Raw genomic sequence first — 19,310 nt, 5'->3', positions numbered from 1 at the left:
ATCCCTTGTGATGGTGCTTTGGAGGACCTCAATGGGTGGGAGAGGATGGGAGTGCTGGATGCACCCTCCAAAGGCCTTGACGGGGCTGGATGCCAGCAGTGACGGGTGCGGGAGGTGTTTGCTCCTGCTGGGTGCTGCAGGTTGCTCATTAAGGTGCAGCCGCCGGCCGCTAATGAGCGCTGCTAATTGCGCTGCACGGGCAGAGCCCCCGGCGGGACCGTGCTAACAAGCTCATATGGGAGCCAGGGCTACCCCAATCCTGAGACTAGGATTTGAGCAGCCCAGCCCGGGGGTCACGGTGCAGCGGGGGGGGGCTGAGCCATGACCGGTCGTGACAGTGACAACGATAGCGACAACGCCAGCTCCGTGCCGCGCCCGCCCGCGCCGCCCGCCCGCCTCGCTTTCCCGCGGCCTCACCCTCCCGAACCACAAGAACCGCGGGCGGCCCGCCTCCGCCGCGCTCCCATTGGCCGAGGCCGCGGCGGTGGGCGGGGCGGCGGCGGCGACACGTGTGCGGCACCAGGAAGCGGTGGCGGCGGCGGCCGGTGAGCGGGGCCGGGGGGCTCCGGGCGGGTCCCGGCTCCCGTTGGGGTCCCGGGCCCGGCAGCCGTGGGGTCTGTGGGGTGCCGGGTGCCAGCGCCGGGGCTCCCGCGGCAGAGCACGGCGCGGTGCTGGGGTCCCCGCCTCGGGAAGCCCGGGGGGTGCGGGCTGTGTGTGGGTCGGGGGCTCGGGGGTCCGAGCCAGGCAGTTGGGGGGGTTCTGACCCAGGCGCCCACCCCAAAAGGCTTAACAGAAGCCCTGGGGTAAGGCCGGGGCCTGGGAGGGCCTTTGAAGGAGGAAGGAAGCACCAGTGTATGTGTTTGTTATGTACTTCTATATAAATGTATGAATTCGGGTGTGTTTTGATATGTTGGTATATAAATATATGTGGTTTTTATATATTTATATGTCTATTTCTGCACGTGTGTGTGTGTTTTCTCAGCAGTGCAGCTCCCGGGCTGTTCCCAAGCACAGTGTGCTCGGATGACCCCCCGGCACAGCCCTGAGCTGGGTTTTGGTGGCTCTTCCCAGGATTTGTTCCCATTTTTGCTTGGTCCTGGGGCTCAGCAGTGTGGGGAGCTGGGTGCTGCAAGGCCATTTACCTTCAGTGCCGGGAAAACTGGTTTTGGGCACAAATAAGTGCCACCAAGCAGTGGGATGAATGGCCTGGGGATGTGGGATGAAGCATCCCTTTGCTCTGTGAGGTTCAAGCACTGTTTCTTTGTGATTTTCTTTGTGCTCTGATGCTGCTGAGGGAGCTGAGCCCAAAATCAGCCTGGGGTTAGGCACCAGATGGGATGTGGCGCATCCCATCCATCCCTCCTGTGCCTCCGACCTCGAATTAGATTGGAAAGCCTTACTTCAGGGAAAGAAAGAAGCTTAGAGAGGTGTTGGGGATGGGTAACCTCATTCTGTCCCCTTTGCTGAGGAGGGGTTTGGGGCACTCCCACATTAACCGGGGATGAATATGGGGGTTATTCTCTCTTTAGACACCAAGTGCTTCTCCTGATCATGTCGTCCCCCCCAGGTCAGCATGATCCCGGGGCACGGGCCGGTGCTGCAGGCGGTGCTGGGCACGTTCCTCACCTGGGGGCTGACGGCGGCTGGTTCCGCGCTGGTGTTCGTGTTCTCCAGCGGGCAGGTGGGTGCTGGTCACGTCCTCGGGTCCAGGTGAGGGCTGCACCGTGCTCATGGGTGGGTTTGGCTGCCCCGTCCCAAGTATGAGGTGCTCAACATTGGTCCTGAGGGCAGCAGGAGGAAGAATCCAGCTCATTTCTATCCTGTTTATCCACACAGAAGAGAAGGAAATCAAATTCCTGACCCCGGGCAGTGGTATGTGCTGTAACACAGCTCACAGCACTGCGGAGATGGGGCAGAGCCGCAGGCAGGGCTCTGTGTTTGGAACACTGGGTTCTCCTCCTATAACCTGTTTTTAGTTGCCACAGCTCCAGCCCAGGATTCGGGTCAGCCCATGCTCAGGACAAGCAAAGTGCTGATCTTTAAGTCATGTTGTGTTCCAAAATTAGAGGCCCCTCTTGCTCTTGTGTTCAAAGTTGCCCGAATGGATGTATTATTTATGCCTTTCTCTTGTGATGATTTATTCAGGAGCCTGTGGCACAGTGAGGTTCCCTTTGCAGTCACACGTTGGTTTCTTTCCTAGGAGAGGTGATGTGCTGAAGAGATAGAACTGCCCTGGGATAGAAGTGGGCAGGATACGTGCTGGGTTGCTGGGAGAGTAATGGCTTTGTTTATAGCAGCCTCTTAATAGAGGAGTCAAAGCCTTCAAGGGGGGGAAATGCAGGGTGGGAGAGTGCCTGCTTTACCTTCCCTCAGCCTTTAGCATGGTTATGGGGTGGGCCGAGGGAGCTGGGATGCTCTGTGGTGATGGTGAGGTGCCATCGCCCCGGCACAGTGGGCTCCTTTGTGTGGAGAGCACAGCTTTGGCCTCAAAGCACAGGAATCACTTGGGTTGCAGGACTGGGGAGAAGGAAGTTATCCCACTGCTTCTGCTGGGAGTAAATGGTGTGTTTTGTGTTCGGTTTCCAGAGGCGGATCCTCGATGGGAGCTTAGGCTTTGCCGCGGGGGTAAGTACAGCATCCTTCTGCTCCTCGTCTATTTGTTCTCCTGATGATACCTCTAAAGCCCAACCACGCTTCATTTGGTTGCCTGCTTGTGTTAGTGTATCATGGATAATGGCCTGAGGCGCAGGTGGGGCAGGAGGAGTGTGGTGCAGCTCTGGTTGCCTCTTGTCATGTCTCGGTGCCTGCTTTAGGAGCATGGAGGTGGCCTGAGGAGGGTCATGAGGATGTCGAGCTGCCCACTCTGGATTTGATGCTCTTGAGTTAAACTCTTCTCATTGTCTTGGGCTTCTGAATCGCCATGGTGGGTGACATGGAACACCACAAAGCTCAGTTTGCTTCCTGCCGAGCTTGCCTGGGTTGTGCCTGCAACTGCTGCTGGTGTGAATAATTCAACTCATCTGTTGTAGCGGATTCTGGGGCCGTCATTTATAAATGAATCTCTTGCGTTGGGAATATCCAGCTCTGGAGCTTTCCTCTGTGAGCTGGTTCTGGAGCTGTTTTCTCTGGAAGACACACCCTCGTCCCTGCCAAGCCAACTTGGAGCCACTTCTGTGGTGTTGGGGAGTGGCTGCTGGGGACAGCGTGAGGCTGGCTCGGTGCTGGCACAGCACAGCGTGATGCTGTCCTTGCTGTGGCCACTGTGTCACCCTGCCAGGAGCACTGTCATCGCTGCCTGGCAGAGGTGTGGCTCGGCCGGGGAAGCAGAACTACAAACATTTGCTTTTCCCTCAGCTTCTTCCAATGTGCTGTGCTTGGAGCAGCAAAGGGGAATTGTTGCCCAGGGTTGCTGCAGCGTCTGGAGGGAAATGTCAGTGCTGGCAGGTCCTGTTTGCCAGAAGGTGCTGCCACATAAAACATCCACAGTTTGTAAAGGTTTCCAGGTTGTGGTTATGGACCTGAGCTGCAGAAGCTGGTGCTGGTTGGGGTGAGGTGTTTGTGCCACCCAGGGTCACTGCAGCCCAGCCAGGACCAGCTCTTTTGGGGGAAGATGCCAGAGATCCACACTGATTAAAGGCCAGGTTGGGTAGGGCTTGGAGCAATCTGCTCTAGTGGAAGGTGTCCCTGCCCGTGGCAGGGGGTTGAAGCTGGATGAGCTTTAAGGTCTCTTCCAACCCAAACCAGGCTGGGATTCCATGTGTGTGTTTGGCAGCTTTGCAAAGAGTCCACGGATAAGCTGGAGGAGAAACCACCTCCTGACCCAGCCCTTTGGCAAAAGGGACTGTAGCTTTCGGTGGGATGTGATGCTGGAATGAAGCTGGTGGCGTGCCCAAGGCTGTGCCTGGAGGGGGAACCCAGGCGGGCTGTGGAGTCCTGCCTGGCTGGAATGAGGGGCTGTTCCTGCCTCATCCAGGCTTGTGCTGCAGACCCAGTGTTGGGGGCTCTGTTTGCTGGCTCCATGAAGGACAAAAAGCAGGATGTGGGGCAGCCAGTTTTGAAACCTATTTGTCCTGTTTTCTTTCTCCTCTTTGAGAGTGTTTCTTCAGGCAGCAGCTCTGCTCTGCTCGTGTTCTGCGGCTCTTGCTGTGAGATTTGTATTGAAGACACAGTGGCTTTGATGTAGATCTCTTGCAGATACAGATGGGCTGTTTCTCGGGGCACTGGGGCAGAGACAGGCAGGACTGAACTTCCTCTTTATCTCTGCTCTCAAACCTGGGCTGCTGGGTTTAATTAAACTTCCCTTCTGCTCTGTCAGAGGCAGCAAACCCCCAGGTCTGTGCTTTCAGAGGCAGGTATTGCTTCTGACTTTGCTATTCTGGTGCTAAGCTCAGGATCCCTGATGTTCATCTGGGTTACAGGGAGTGTGTATGGTGCTCTCCAGGACCAGGATCACTGATGAAACACAGTCCTCTCTCCTGTTGGAGATGTCTGATGTGTCATCTCGAGCAAAGGGGACCTGTGTGGCTGGTCACTGTGGTGTGGAGGAACTCAGCTTCTTCCAGCCCAGCACCTCCACTCGTGTCTCTGAGCATTTAGCTCCTCTCTGCCTCAGTTCCCCCTCTGGAAATCAGGGATAATAGAGGGCTTTGTATGTGAAAGCCTCCGAGGTGATGTGTTTCCATAGAGACAAGGCTTTGCTTGCTTGGGCATCTGATGTGGAATCCTGGCTTTTCTCTTAAATCTTGATATTCTTAACTAAGACCTTTATGTTTTAGATGCTCTCTGTTATCTCAGTGTTATCCCAGAGGTGCTCTGCTCTCAGCCATCATAACCACTTGGAGTGCTCCCTCCCTGCAGCCTCTCCTGCCTATTCCTCTTTCTGGGTCATAGTTTGATTTCTTCTGTCCCAGGTGAAGCAGCAAATCATAAGGACGTGCTCTTTAAACTGCACCAGGCACTTCTCCTATTGAATATTCCCTTTCAGTGCTGCTTAAAACAGCATCAGTAATTTACATGGGTCTACTGGGGCTGGTCCCTGTTGTCGGAGCCTTACAATCATTTAGGTTAGAAAAGACCTTTAAGATCATTGAATCCAACCATAATGAAGTCAGTCTAAAAAGCTTGGCAGGGAAAGTGTCCTGCCAGGCTCTCGTCTTCCTCTTCTCTTTCCCCTCCTGCCCTGGGGATCCCTTTCCCTTCTCAGCACCTTGGGTTGTGTGACCTGCACGCTGTTAATGTGGCTGTTTGCCTTGGAGCTGCTGTTCTCATCTCAATGATGGTGCAGGAGTGTGACGAGATGTTGCTGCTTGCAGCAGATGAGGGCTTCAGTGTTAACTCCGTGATGTGATGCCAGGCTTGGATCAGTGCAGGGGCTCCCCCTCCTTGGCCTGGGGTCCAGCAGGGCCAGCAGCGATTGGGGATGAGAATCATTGCCCTGTTTCTTCTGTATTTGCAGGGAAGAAGCTCCTGTGTAGCTCTGAAGCTGTGGGAGTTGAGGTTTGAGCCTGGGTTTTGCCTCTGCTTGTGCTGGTGTGTCCCAGGGAAGGGTTTGGGCTCCCCACAGCCCGGGGATGCTGTAGATCTGCGGCTGCCTTCTGCGTGCTTCCTCCTCTCCCCATCAACCACAGCTTGTTTTCCCGAGAGCTGGTGGATTTATGGCATTGTTGCATCTTGGCTCGGGATTGTGGAGTCTCTTTCCAGAAATGCCTAAATCCAGACTGGCAGGAGCTGTGTGTCCTGGTGCTGGTGAGCTGTGGGTCCCCTGCTCCCCATCTTGGCTGGGCCGAGCGGGGCTGGTGCGAGGGGAAGGCTTTGTGCAGAAAGTGACTTCGTGTTTGATTGATCTGAGGCATTCCAGGCAGGATTTCCCCCTTTTATTCCTGCCTTTGACACCAGCTTGCTCAGGGACATCGGTGGGGTTTGGGTTCCTCTCCCTGGCTGTGGACATTATACAGATTTGAAACAGAGTGCAATTTCTTTTTTACTTAAATCAAGTCACTGGCAGAAATCCTCACCCTTTTGTTAGTTCAAGAGCATCTTCTGATAGAAGGGATGCTGCTGAACCAGAGGGCGAAGTGCCAGCTCTGATGGTGGGCAGGAGCAGCCTTGGGCAGGACTTTGGCTGCTCCCATGTCCCTAAACCCACACGGGGACATCACCACTTCTGCCTACTTCCAGCTCCCCGGGCGAGTGGGGACAAGGGGTTTCTCTGCATGAAAGGGTGTAGGAATCAGTGTCTTTTCCCCCTCCAAGCAAGTGAAGGTGGTTGTGAAGCCCCCCAGTTCTCTCCCTTATCTGGTGAGGTTGGGGTGGCTTCAGGCTCTGTCATCACCTTCCCCCAGGGCCTGTGCAGAGCAGAGCTGGTGGGAGCTCCGCTGCTGACTTCGGGGGTGGCAGGATCTGGAGGCTGAGCAGTGTCATGCCTCTGTTTTCCATAGGGAAATGATATCTTAAGAAAGATGACAATATAATTCTGCAAAGCCTTTCCTTGTTGCTTGTGTTTCCATGTTGGGGTGTGTGGTTGTTTTTTAAAGGAGGTGGCATTTGAAATATGAAGTTTGACAGCCGTGGTTAAGGCTGACATGACAGCCTGCTTTCTTCTTACTCACAGAGAGCTGAGATTTACACAATCCCTCAGGGACTGGCGTCTACAGCAATAGGCATCTTGCTCCTTCGTTAGAAGTGGTTTAAAATGTAATAGTTTATTACGTACTTCTGTGGGTGAGCACTCGTGCTGTGAGAGCAGGTTGAGCAGCACCGCTCCTGAGCATCCTGCAAACGGGACTTTGGGGTTGCTGGATGGAGGGATGGGGTCATGATGAAGGGCTGTTTGTGGCTGTGCCAATTCCACAGAAAATCACCCTAAAGAGCTCATGTCAGTTGTTTGCTGCCTTGCACTTCTGAGCCAAGGAAAACACTCATGGTGAAAATGGGACAAAACTCACTTCTCCATCCTTTGGTGATTTGTTCCATCGGGAAGCAGGTTTTGATGGCTCTGTGGGGTTGCAATGGGTGGATAGGTGTGAAGTGCAGGGGTTTCCCTGGCTGGAGGGTGGACATCTGGTGTCAGGCCCTTGTGGCACTGGTGTCTCCATGGTTCTCAATGGTCCCCTTGTCTCCCAGGTCATGCTGGCTGCTTCCTACTGGTCCCTCCTGGCCCCGGCTATCGACATGGCCGAGGAGTCCGGCAGCTTCGGAGCCTTCGCCTTCTTCCCGGTGGCCCTGGGCTTTGCTCTGGGAGCAGCTTTCGTGTACTTCGCCGACCTGCTCATCCCAGCACTGGTAAGTGGAATCATGGAATCCCAGCCTGGTTTGGGTTGGAAGGACCTTAAAGCTCATCCAGTTCCAACACCTTCCGCTGGAGCAGGTTGCTCCAAGCTCCTGTGTCCACCCTGGCCTTGAACAGTGCCAGGGATGGGGCAGCCACAGCTTCTCTGAGCACCCTGTGCCAGCGCCTCAGCACCCTCATAGTGAGGGTGCTCCTGGGCTGGGGCTTGTGCTGTTCCTTCAGCTCTGCCACGGCAGGACCTGGATGCACGCTGGTTTCTATCACAGCTTTAATAAACCCATGTGTTCTGGTGGCTCTGCCGGTGCTGCTGCAGCTTTAGGCTCTCTGCACTCTTTTTTTTTCCTCCCCTTCACGCTGCTGCTTTTGTTCTTTCCACTGGCAGCGCTTTGCAAACAGCTCAGGTGTGACCTTCTGTTTCAGCCCAGGGGTTTAATTTGGGAGCTGCCAACCCTTTAAGCACTTCAGAATGGAATGAACCATCCTCCTGCCGAAGAGTGTTATTACAAAAATAAATAAATCAGGAGCTGTTGGGTTTTTACAGCTGGAAACACAAGCGTGGCTTAGGCAGGGTATTTTCAACAACTTCCAAAGAGCTTTTTAAATTGTATTTATTTGAGTGGAAGGAGGGATTACTTGTGGCTATGAGTAAGGAATGTGGGGCTTCCCACTTACTGGTATCCAGAGGACCCCGTGGCATCAGCTTTCCCTGCTCCCTTGCTTTTTGAGCCTCTTGGAACAGGTTCTGAACCCGTTGCAGGATGCAGTGAGAGGCCAGGAGCTGCTCTCAGGCTGCCAGAGCCCTTGGAAGCTGCTTGCCATCAAACTGTGTGTTTTCCTTCTGCTCTCAATCGCCTGTCTCCTGCCTGTGTTGGCCATCACAGTGATTGCCCTCGTTAGAAGGAGCTGGATGGGGCTCAAGATGTATTTGATCAGCTGCCTGAAGCTGCTGTTTCCCAACAGGGTAGATAAACAGTTGTACCACAAAACCCAGTTCTTCCTGATGGTTGGTGTTCTTCTCTGCTGTGTTTTGAAATGGGAGCGTGTGCAGGGGGAAGAGTGTTGTGGGGAGGGGAATTCTTGCACTGCACAGGGCAGGATGGAGTGGTGACAAGAACGGCCTGGAAAAGGGGTGTCCTTGTGCTGGGGTGTCTCCTAGGCTGGGCAATGGGCAGGACCCACCTTGTTAGAGCTTGTGCAAATGCAAAGTGCCACTTGGATAACTCGGGGCTCCTGCACTCCTTGCCCAGAGGCTGGTCAGATGCGCTGCAGTGGGCAGGGGATGGGGCTTCTGGGATGCTTTAGGAAGAGCATGAGGTACCCAGAGACTTGGCGAAGGGAGTACGAGGGATGTTGTGGAAGGAGCACGGGTAGAGGTTAAAGCTGAATGTGTTGAAATGAAGAGTCAGTGTCTGGTCAGTCTGGAGCCATCCTTGGGGCTGTGCTGGCAGGGAAATTTGGCTCAAGATGCATCTCCCTTCATTTGGAGCCCAGACATCTCAGGAGCTGCTCAGACAAAGGTTAAGCCGTTGCACTTCACTTCCAACAAGTGTCGCTTCTTTCTGAGTCAGTTAAAATCTCAGAGTTGGTTGGTTTGGGTATTTTCTTCCTCCCCTTGAAGTCAGGCAGGGATGCTGGTGAGAGCATGGAGCACACTGTCCCTGCGGGGCAGGATGAGGGATCCCTTTTTAGCCTATTGCTCTTTATACAGAGAGCTTTCTTTCTGCCTGGCACTCCTCTGCAAACGGTTTGCTGGATAACAACAGGTAGTAAAAGCTTTTAATGAGTCATCACCTCAGCCCTGCTCCCTGGGGAGAGAGAAAGGTTTTGCTCCTGCTGCAGCCTCAACAGGAGCTGGGTGGCTCTGCTGGTGTTTGCTCAACAGCAGATCTGGGGCCGGCAGGAGGGTTAAACCTCCAAGAGAAACTGGTTTAATGATGCCAAACAGCTGTAGTGATGAAATTCCTTATGAAATTCCAATCTATTACATCTTTATCTTTCACCATTTCCCCATGTGAAGCCTTTAACATGTTATCCTTTAGCTGAGGTTATGGAAGAGGAGATGCTGATGGTGGAGAACAACAAACTACAATGGGAGGGCTTGGAGGGTGAGCCCATTGCAGGAAGAGACCTCAGGAGCTCTAAATAAGAGGCTCACCCTTATTTTGGCACCAGTCTCCTTGTATGTGTTCAGCCAAAGGGCATCTTCACCAGCAGCCCCCAGTTCGGTGCTGGGGAGGGAGCAGCAGAGCTGGTTCTGCAGCAGGATGTTGCTGGAGTTTCTGGAATATCTTATACCACTAAAGAACAGCCCGTCTGCCTCTTCCCAACCTGGCCCCGGTGATGGCACAGCAGGTTTCTCTCCTTCCTTTGCTCTAATTTAACCTTACAGCTAGTTTTTAAACAAGAACTTGGCTTTTGACCAATGCAGAGCTGCATGGAGAGGGGCAGGTGATGGGGAGGGTGAATGAGATGCTATTGCCTTTACTAAAAAGGATTGGGGCTGAGGGTCTCATGCCAAGACTGAAAGCCTCGGAGGAAGAGTTTACTTGAAACTACTGCTCAGCACAGTAGGTCCCTGCTCACTGAGTAGCTATTTTGGGTCTACTGGAACGCATAAGAATGCTGAGATTAAGTATTATTATTCTCATCCTTCAAATCTGTCTTGCGGCTCTGCTGACTTGGCTGGGTTTGCTCAGTCTCATGTTTTATTGGGTTTCCAGGATGGGTTTCTTGTTCTGGCCTCTTTCTTCCCAGAGGGATCCCACAGGAGTCCAGAGGAGGTGTCCAGCCTTGACTCTGGATTTCGGGCAGTCCCTGGCTGCTTTTGCTCCTGAATTTTCACATGGATGCGTGTTGCTTTTGTCTTCAAGCTGCTGGATCCCAGTGGTGCTGCTGTTGGAGCTCACATGGGTGTTCTGGTGGAGCCTGGAGTGGGATGCTGGGTTTAGGCACAGCGGATTGCCTGTGTTGACACTGTGGCTTCCAGGACCTCCCTCGCTCCTGCCTTTCCACATCAATGCCCTTAAGTTGTCCTCTGGGCAAGCAGGAATTCACAGACATGATGCTGGTGGATTGGGGATGTGGAATAGGCAAGGGAGAGGAGAAAGCAACCTGGCCATGGTGGGAGATAAACCCCTCGTGGGCTGCACATCAGCCATAACATAGGCAGTTATTAACTGTGTTATTCCTTCCACTCCCAGCTGCATGACGTCCCCTCATCTCTGATCATTACACTAAATAGGATAATGAGGTTTAATCAGCTTCATCTCCTCTACCTCCAGGCTCCATTTTGCTCAGAAACATCTGGCCATGTACAGACAGCAGCTCTGTCACTCCCAGTGTGGTGGGTGCAGGTCTGCAGCCAGAGCCAAGCTTGGTCCAGGACCTGGATGGATGCTGCGGGGTCTGGGGCAGCCTCGGGGATTCCCCTTGAGAGCTGATGGGTGGTCAAGGGGGAGCGAGAGGAGGATGGATGCTGCGGGAGCACCAGGAGTTAATATATAATCCAGGGAGAGAGCTGATGGGCCATTACTCAGCTATAACTAGGAGCCTGCCAATACTTCTCATATAAAAGATGGTCGGGGACGTGTAAAAGATGGTTGGGGATGGAAGGATGGGGAGGCAGGGCTGTAATTCTGTCCTGGAAATACCATCTCAATTGGATGTGGTTTTTTCCTTGTCATTTAGACACAGAGTCTGTTGGTTTTTTTTCCCCTGAGTACCAGGTAAATCAATAAAGCTGCATGTGATGGGTGGCCCATTCCTTAGATTTAAAACAAATAGCAACTAAAGTGCCCTTTAAAAGCCTTTTGCCTGTGTTGGTGTGTGCTCAGTGGGGCCCCTCATGCTGCGGGAAGGACCGATGTGGCCAAAACCCCTGCCTGGGGTCTGGGGCTTGTGTTTCATACCCCTTTTGAGGCACTTTGGGGCTGTTTATATCTGTGTAATGGTTTTCAGGAGCGGGCTGAGCATCTTCACGTGGGATGGAGGAGTGGGGTGGGTGCACTTGTGTGGATGCTCGTAGTAGGAGGCAGGATCCCATTAACCCTCTCAAAACATGACTGCGTTGTGCTCCTGCCCTTTCCTATTTTTACAATGTGAGGTTTTTGGAATATACTCTGGGACTGGGCACTTTGTCCAGTGCATTTGAGGCTATTTTTGGCAGGTCCCCTTGGGAAGACTTTGAGAACTTGATAAACAGACATCCAAGGCTTCCTCTCATTTCATAATGCTGGTGTTTGGTTCACGATGTGCCTCGAGGATGTATATTTTGCTTTCTAAATCCGTGCAAGTCACTTACTGGGGGAAAGCTGAGGTTGGTGCGTGGAGGGTGATGCTGCAGGAGGGGGAGGAGGGAGCATCCCACCCGCTGCAGGCGTGGATGCAGATTTAAAACTGCAATTTCATTCTCAAGGCTAAACCACAGCTGGATTAGACCATGGGAAGCATCTTTTTTGTCATGGGGCGCTAGGCAGTGATTCCTGGCATGTACTGGGTGTACTGGTGTAATGAGGCAGTGCAATCGTTAGTGCCGTGGGTGCTGTTTGAGGATGCTGGTGATGCTCCCGGTATGTGCTTCCACCCGGTGAAGATGGAAAGCTTTTAATACTTCTCTCCCTCCTGATTTGCATGGAGCTGCATGTGACGGGTTAATTATTTCACGAGGCAGTAAAAATGTGCTGGGTCTTGTCGCTGGTGTTAATTTATAATCGGAATAAAGGTTCCTCTTATGCAATTTGCTAATCCCTCCGGGACGTGCCCGTCACAAGTTCCCATTCTTAATGTGCTTTTTCCTGTTCATCTGTGACTTCTAGAAAGTTAATTAGCTGCACATCCTCGTTGCCATCCTACATAGAGGCTTTGTGGGTGCCAGTGTTAACCAAGGGACGTGCCTGTGTGTGGGGCTGGTGTAGTTTCTGGTGTAATACGTTTGTGTGTGGGACTGAAGCAGTGTCCAGAGCAGCCCAGGGGCCAGCTGTGTCTTGGACTACATAATCATGGTAAAATGATCAAATAAAGAAGTTCCACTGAGGTGGTTTTGGTGGTTTGGGGCATGCAAAGTGACTCTGCCCATTTATGTGCCTTTGCCTTGTGGGGGGATGAGGATGGATGGACCCTCTGGATGGACCAGAGGGATTTGGTTGATCCAGGCTTGCGTGAGCTGCAGCTCAGCTCGTGCATTCCCAGTTTGCTCTGATTTCCTTTCCTTAGGGGGAAAATAGCCCTTCTGTTTGTTTTCTTTGTGGCATTCTGGCCCTTTCCCACTGGCTCTGCAAGGAAGGATCTGGCTTTAACTGAGGAAGGGAAACTCTTGTGGGAGCCTCATAAGGGAACGTAGCAAAGATTTCCATTGGGAAAGGGCCTTCCCCTTCCAGCTTTAAATAAATAGGAATACCTGGGCATGGGTTTTATTAATTTATCAGATAAATCCAACCCAGCTCTAGATCCATGCAGGACTGATGCCTGGGACTAGATTCCCTGTGTCCTGTCCCAGGGCAGGTTTCCCAACATGATCCCTGGTGCTGGCCACAGAACCCACCCAGGGAATCCTCTGGAAGTCTCTTGTTAGAGTCCTACTTCTTCAGGTCAGCACCCAGAAACCCCTAAAGGTTTCATTATGATCTGTTTGCCCAAAGCCTGCCTCCCACCCTTCCCTGTGCAGTGGTTTTAGTGACTGAAATCCAGTTGTTGCTACATAGGGTGAAATGATTTGCGAAAATCCAAGGCACAAAGTTGTAATTATCCTAATTTTGAGAGCAGCATTTTGTTGTATTAATGGAGGTAAAGGATTATTTACTTCCAGAGTGTAATTTGTCAGCTGCTCTTAATTATCATTTTCTCTCATTATGCATTAAGCATTTCAAAAAAACATTCCATTTGAAGCCCCAAAGCAAGAGCTGAAGAGCAGAGATGCCCTGAATCCAAGTCAGGGTTAAACTGCCTTCCCACCCTTATTAGGTGTATGGGGACAGTCACCGACAGCAGATGAGATCCGGAGTGGTTTGAGGCTCTGCAGGGTCACACTGAGAACAAGGAGGTGGAAAAATACCTTTATAAACCAACAGGGACAGATAAAACCTGGTTGAATTCCTCATTCAGGGAGCTCCTGCACTGGCTAAGTGCTTCTCCACCATTCCCTTCTCTGTTGCCTACCTGTGCCCACCATAAAGCACCTTGCTCCTCACTGCTCGCCTCGAGTGGGTATGACGACTGATGAGGCTGGTAATGTACCAGGGGGCTCTTCTTGCATCCATGGCTCAGCCTTTGCTGATGGAATTTCAATGACTCCTTGAGGCCTGGCTCAGAATTGTAAAAGAGGATAAATTTTCCAAAAGGAAGAGTGTGCTGGAATGCCAGATCTCCTTGTACCTGCTAAAAGAGTCTGCCTGGCACCATGGGGAGGGATGCAGCATGTCAGGGGGTCCTGGATAGTGTCTTACCCTTTTGCAGAGCACTCCTTTTGTTAGGCTAACTTTTAGTCCTGGAAGAAGCAGGACTAAGTTAAGTTTTAGTCCTGGAATAAGCAGGACTAAATAAGCTCTCCCAGGGGAGAGCAGGGTGTGGGTGCTGCTGACCCACTGCTCATAGCTGAGCATGGACCGAGTGTCAGGGATGGTTCTGTGCCTGTTCCTGGATCTCAAAACCTGCCTTTGAATTCTCTCACAGCATAACCCCAAATTAATGCCTCCGCTGTGGAAAGTAAACCTGCCATTAAAATGACAGAGAAGCAGCGAGTGAAGTGGCAGTTGGTGAACGTCAGGGAGAGGAAGGCTGCTTTCATGGAGATCATGGGAAGATATATATGCAGAGATCTATAACTGCAGCACAAAGCCAGCTTGCTCTCAGGGTAAACTCTGACTCACCCAGACTGACTTGACACTGCTGTCTGCTTAGAAGATGTGCTGTAAAGAGCCGGGTCTGTGCCTCTTGTGTGTGTCTGTCCCCAGAGAGGACACACACAAGTCCCCTTGACGCCAGTGGTGGCAGAAGGATGGGTAAGTTGCTCCTTGCGATGCTCAGTGGTCGCCTTTCCATGCAAACAGCTCTGCATGGTGCCAGCCAGCTCTCGGGGGTGCTGTGGGTGGTGTCAAGCAGACCCTTGCTTTTAATCCAGTGGAACATTTTGCCTCTGGTAACCTGCTGGAGAGGAGCACGGTGCTGGGGAATTGGGGGAAAACGAGGCTGGCTTGTTCCTTTCTGCTCAGCCTGGATGAGGCTCCTCTGCCATCATTTGGACCCAGTGGGTGTCTCTGTGTTGGCACCCATTTGATGCTCTGGGCACATGGCTATGGGGTGGTGTGTCCCCTGGCAGATTAAAGCCATTCCCCTTGTCCTGTCCCTACATCCCTTGTCCAAAGCCCCTCTCCAGGTTTCCTGGAGCCCCTTTAGGCACTGGAGCTGCTCTAAAGTGTCCCCTTCAGGAGCCTTCTCCAGGCTGCCCCAGCCCAGCTCTCTCAGCCTGGCTCCAGAGCAGAGCTGCTCCAGCCCTCGCAGCAGCTCCGGGGCCTCCTCTGGACTTGCTCCAAATCTGTGGTGTGTTTTCCTGTCTCCCCCCATCATGCTCGAATTATCAGTGAGGTGCTGAAAGTGATGTGACTGTAATCTGTTGTCTGCAGGCTTCAGAGCTAATGTGAACTGAACAAGTGACTGGGTGAGTCTTCTCTGCGTTTCAGGGTGTTTGCAGGCTTGGGAAGGCATCTTGCTTTTGATTTACACCTTGTGTGTGCTGTTTTTAGGCCTCTCAAGACCTTAAAAGTGAAGCGCATGCTACACATATAAGTAAATGCTATGAGGGCTGATTTCTGAGCTTGTTTTCTGGGTTTTAGGTTGTCTTGGTTGGAGTTCAGGGCCCAAGGAGTTACCTGTGAAAGCCAAGGACAAGCCCAGCCTTAGGGCTGCTTGGAGGGGAACCAGCCCAAAATTCAGTCCCGAGTTTCTTGTTAGTGGTAATCAGGAAGTGCCTTGTCCCTTATTGCTCCTCTCTTCTGTAATGAATTAACAAATTAATTGCGGTAGCTGAAGAGAATCAAGAGCTTCTCCTTGCATTTATTGTGCTGAGCTTCAGGAAGGTGTTCGATGCTCCCTTGGCTCTGCCATGGCTCCTGCAGACAAGCAGAGGAGTCAGTGCCTCTCTTGGTGCTATTTTGGTAATTATGGGATGTACGAGGTGTGGAGAAAAAGAGCAGAAACCAAGGAAGTGTCCTTGGGAATGAACTGGCTGTGGCTGGGTCCCTGGAGGCTGTGCTGGCTGTGATGCTCAGGGGGATGTGGGGAGAAGGGGCTGCACCCCAGCGCTGCTGCTTCTCCATCCATCTGCCAGGGACCTGTGCACATCCACATTGCTAATTGCGGGTCTAAAGGAAGTTGTGTGTTAACATAATGTCATTAGGCAGCACTGGCATGGTGTGGCCCTTCATTTGAGGGGTGATGGATCACTAACTGAGCCTTCCGCATCCCACCAGCCCTCCCAGGGCTCTCAACATCCCACCCTGCCGCAGCAGCCACCCGCTTTGTTCTCCCCTTTGCCATTAATTCAATCTGCACTGATAGCAAATCATTACTGAGGGGTATATTGTGTAAAAATGAGCTGTTAATTGAAGTTTTGTTTGCTTTTTCTCTTACCCTAGCAAAAAGCCTTGCATAATAAAAGGGCTGTAAAAATACATGTTGCCACGCTACAAATATACAAGGTGGGAAGGGGGCAGGGAGAGAGAAAAGAGGCAAAGCTGGTCTCCATTAGACTTTAATAAGCATGTGGAGAAAAAGCTTTTGTTAATCCCATCTGAGGCTTAAAGGTTTATTGCTCACAATTAAAATCTCATATTGTAGTGCTGACTTGATGCCACAAACCTCTCTGCCGTGTCCTGCTGAGCAAGCTGCAGGCATCTGGGTGGTGGTGATATGGGAGGCAGCCCTTAGGAAAATATCCCTTGGGAAAACCATAGAATCATGGAAGCTTGTGTTGGACGGGACCTTAAAGCTTATTCAGTTCCAACCTCCTGCCACGGGCACCTTCCACTAGAGCAGGTTGCTCCAAGCCCCTGTGTCCAACCTGACCTTGAACACTGCCAGGGATGGGGCAGCCACAGCTTCTCTGGGCACCCTGTGCCAGCGCCTCAGCACCCTTACACCCTTAGGATATCCCTTATATATCCTTTAGGATCTGGCTGTGGCTGTAACAGCCCAGTTTCCTCCCAGCAAAGAGCTGGAAGTGGATGTACATCCTAACTGGTTTTGGTGGTCTGTTGAAAAATAGGTTTACTGGTTGTGTTTTGAGGTTTCTCTGAGCTTCCTGATGACAAGAACCTCCAGGCAGGAGGCTGGTGACATGAAGCCCGTGTCCTGCTGTTGCAGAGGTGGGTTCTGGCTGTTTAACAAGTTGTTTGTTATTTTGCTGTGTCCTGTGGCAAAAGCAGCAAACACATTCCTGCGCTCTTGTTTTTGCAGTGGCAGAGGTTACAGCAGCGGCCTCCTCTCTGCCATGTAAACCAGCGCACTTGCAAAACATCCCGTTTTGTAACAAACCCTCTGTGATTCCCTGGGAATCACACGCGAGTTCCCTCCTCCCAGGCAGTGCTCACCCAGCCCGTGCTGTTGGAGCTGCCGCCTTCCCAGACCGGGTGCCAGCGACATTCCTGCTGTGTTTTTCCTCCCTCCTGGAAAGGCCAAAGCCCCAAATGTGCCAACGAGAAAAATCCATATGTTTATTTTTAATAGGAATGTTGTTTTGGCCAAAAAGCTGGATTGGCCTTTGCCCATCTCCCCTTGGAGCTCCTCTTGGTGGGGCTGGTGCTGGTGGCATGTGCCTGCTCCCTGGCAGTGATGCTCTTGGGGTCCAGCTGTGCTGTATTTGAGCTGGGAGCGGGTGCTGCAGCATCCCTGGATCAGAAGGGCTTTCTCTTGTTCCTGTTGGGCAAATTTGGTTTATATGAAAGTTTGGGTAGGTTTTGATAAATTTCCTTCCCTTGGGTGGCATTTGTGGATGTGCTGCTGGTTGTGGCACTGCCAAGTGTCTCCCATCGGCTGCTGTCGGATGAGGCAGCTCCCATAGGAGCCCCCATGGCCGGGGCTACTCCAGGGTCACCCCACAGGACACCCTATCTGTCCCCATGCTGCTGGTGACGTGAAGGGAGGTGGTTTATTCCTCCTGCCCTCGCAGCCTGTCTGCAGAGGCTGGTGATTAAAGCTGCTGTTTGCAATTGTCAGGAATTATGAGTTATCAGTGGCTGATAATTAGCAGTGAATAAAATGTACTCGCAATAATATTACATTAGTTACAGATAAACTGATATCAGCCTGCCTTAATATTCACTTAAGCTTCCCTGTTGCAGTTATCAGGGGCAGGCTCTGGTGTTGTGGGATGAGAAGGGCCTCCCAGCCTGGTGTGATCTGCTCACAGGATGCTGCCGGAGCAGGTTTGCCATGAAAACACTGCAGTTTGGGGTCTCTGGATGAACCTTTCCTTCCCCATTCCCGCGGCAGTGCTGCCATAGCTACGAGCCTCCTGCCTGCTGCAGGCAGGGCTGCGTGCTGGGCCGGGGGAGGATGCGGGGCTGGAGCAGCCAGATGGAAGATGCTCAGTGTGGGAAGCAGGAGGCTCTCGGGCTTCCCCCTGTAGCTCTGGGAAGCTGTTGGTGTTCCTGGTGCAGGCGGGAGGGCTGTAGTGCTGGTGTGATGCAGGATCAGGCACTTGGTGTGTGCTCCTCCTCGGGAAACCGAGTTCCATGAGGATGCTGTGGCATTAAGCATCTGCTGCATTTAGCTCCTAGGCTGAAGCTGTGGCTCTGCTTGGGGTTATCCTGGTCCTGCCTGGTGCTGAGCAAGCTGGTGCCGGCGGAATTCCAATCAAGGAGCAATTCCTATCTAGTCCCCTCAGTGCAATCCCAACCTGATGCCTCTGGAGCTGTTGGTGTTGTGGTGGGACAAGGTATTTGGAATCTGGCTGTTGGGATGAGGGCTTGGGTTGTGTTCATAGACCCCAGGAGCTGCTGATGTCCACCAGCATCACAAGTGCTCATGCGATGCTTCTCACATGCTCATCTTTTCCATTTGCCTTCTCTGCTGTGGTTCGTCTTCTGCTTGTTGTATTTGACTGCACTTTGAGGCTTCAGAGGGCAGTTCTGATTGCAGCCTCTGGTTGCACATGCTGTGGCTTTATAAAACTTCAGGCAGTTGAACTCAAGGGAAAATAAAAGGTTTTGCAGTGTGACAGACAGCGCTGCCCCAGCTCTCGTTAGCGAGCTCAATCAGAACTGGCATGAGAGTGCCTTTCCATCTGCTGTGCCCACTGCTGCTGCTCCTTTGTTAGCAACCTCCAGATTAAAATGCAAACTGAGATGTACCTGCAACACTTGGAGACCCTTCAACTTTCATATGAGGATAAATTTGGCTTTCCATCTTCCTTGCATGGGTTTTGGTGTGGGGTTGGGGTTACTCTGGCATATGGAGCTGTTGTGGTGGTCGGGGCTGTGCTGGGTATCCCCAAGTTTATTCCCACTTTATAGGGGTGCAGTTTGTTGGATCAAGGGGGTTTGGGTGCTGCTGGTGAGACCCAGTTGTGGACTGGGCTATGCCAGGGCTCAGGGCTAAAACAAGGGCGATTTGCTGTGTCCCAGAGCTGTGTATTGCATGCTATTCATCATAAATATGACTGCACCCACTTCAGCAGTGAGAGGAGCCTGGTTTTATTGTGTGGAGTGTTTAAGGTTGCATTTGAGTTGTTGATTTTTGTATTTTGTGGGGGGATGCCAGTGATCCTGGCTTTGAGAGGAGCTGCCATTCAAGTCCTGCTAACTCCTTCCCTTAACCCATCAATTCATGCCAGGTCAGTATTGACCAAAATCATGCTATTTTTTTATCCCAGAAGAGCTTGGGAGATGGATTGTTTTAAAATCCCAGATTTAGGTTTGTGTTGAAGGGACCTTAAAGCTCTTCCAGCTCCAGCCCCCTGCCACAGGCAGGGACACCTTCCACTAGAGCAGGTTGCTCCAAGCCCTTGTGTCCAGCCTGGCCTTGAACACTG

At 52.2% G+C, this 19,310-nt stretch overlaps 1 protein-coding gene across 3 annotated transcripts in view; it reads left to right on the top strand.

The window, feature by feature from the left end:
• Positions 1-504: 504 nt before the first annotated feature.
• SLC39A11 (solute carrier family 39 member 11) overlaps positions 505-19,310 on the top strand; it is a 78,576-nt gene continuing 59,770 nt past the window's right edge. For 2 of the 3 annotated variants that reach the window (XM_030506466.1, XM_030506467.1), the window contains exons 1-4: positions 507-545; positions 1,568-1,681; positions 2,587-2,625; positions 7,123-7,281. In XM_030506466.1, the coding sequence (XP_030362326.1) occupies positions 1,574-1,681; positions 2,587-2,625; positions 7,123-7,281 (306 nt within the window). In that variant the 5' untranslated portion in view covers positions 507-545; positions 1,568-1,573. Of the gene's footprint in view, positions 546-1,567; positions 1,682-2,586; positions 2,626-7,122; positions 7,282-19,310 lie in introns of all 3 variants that reach the window. The other variant, XM_030506465.1, reaches the window with a different exon arrangement.

This window comes from Strigops habroptila, chromosome 14 (assembly GCF_004027225.2).
Source record: "Strigops habroptila isolate Jane chromosome 14, bStrHab1.2.pri, whole genome shotgun sequence".
NCBI lineage: Eukaryota > Metazoa > Chordata > Aves > Psittaciformes > Psittacidae > Strigops > Strigops habroptila.
Note: the sequence above shows the minus strand (reverse complement) of the source record. Positions and strands in the feature narration are given on the sequence as shown.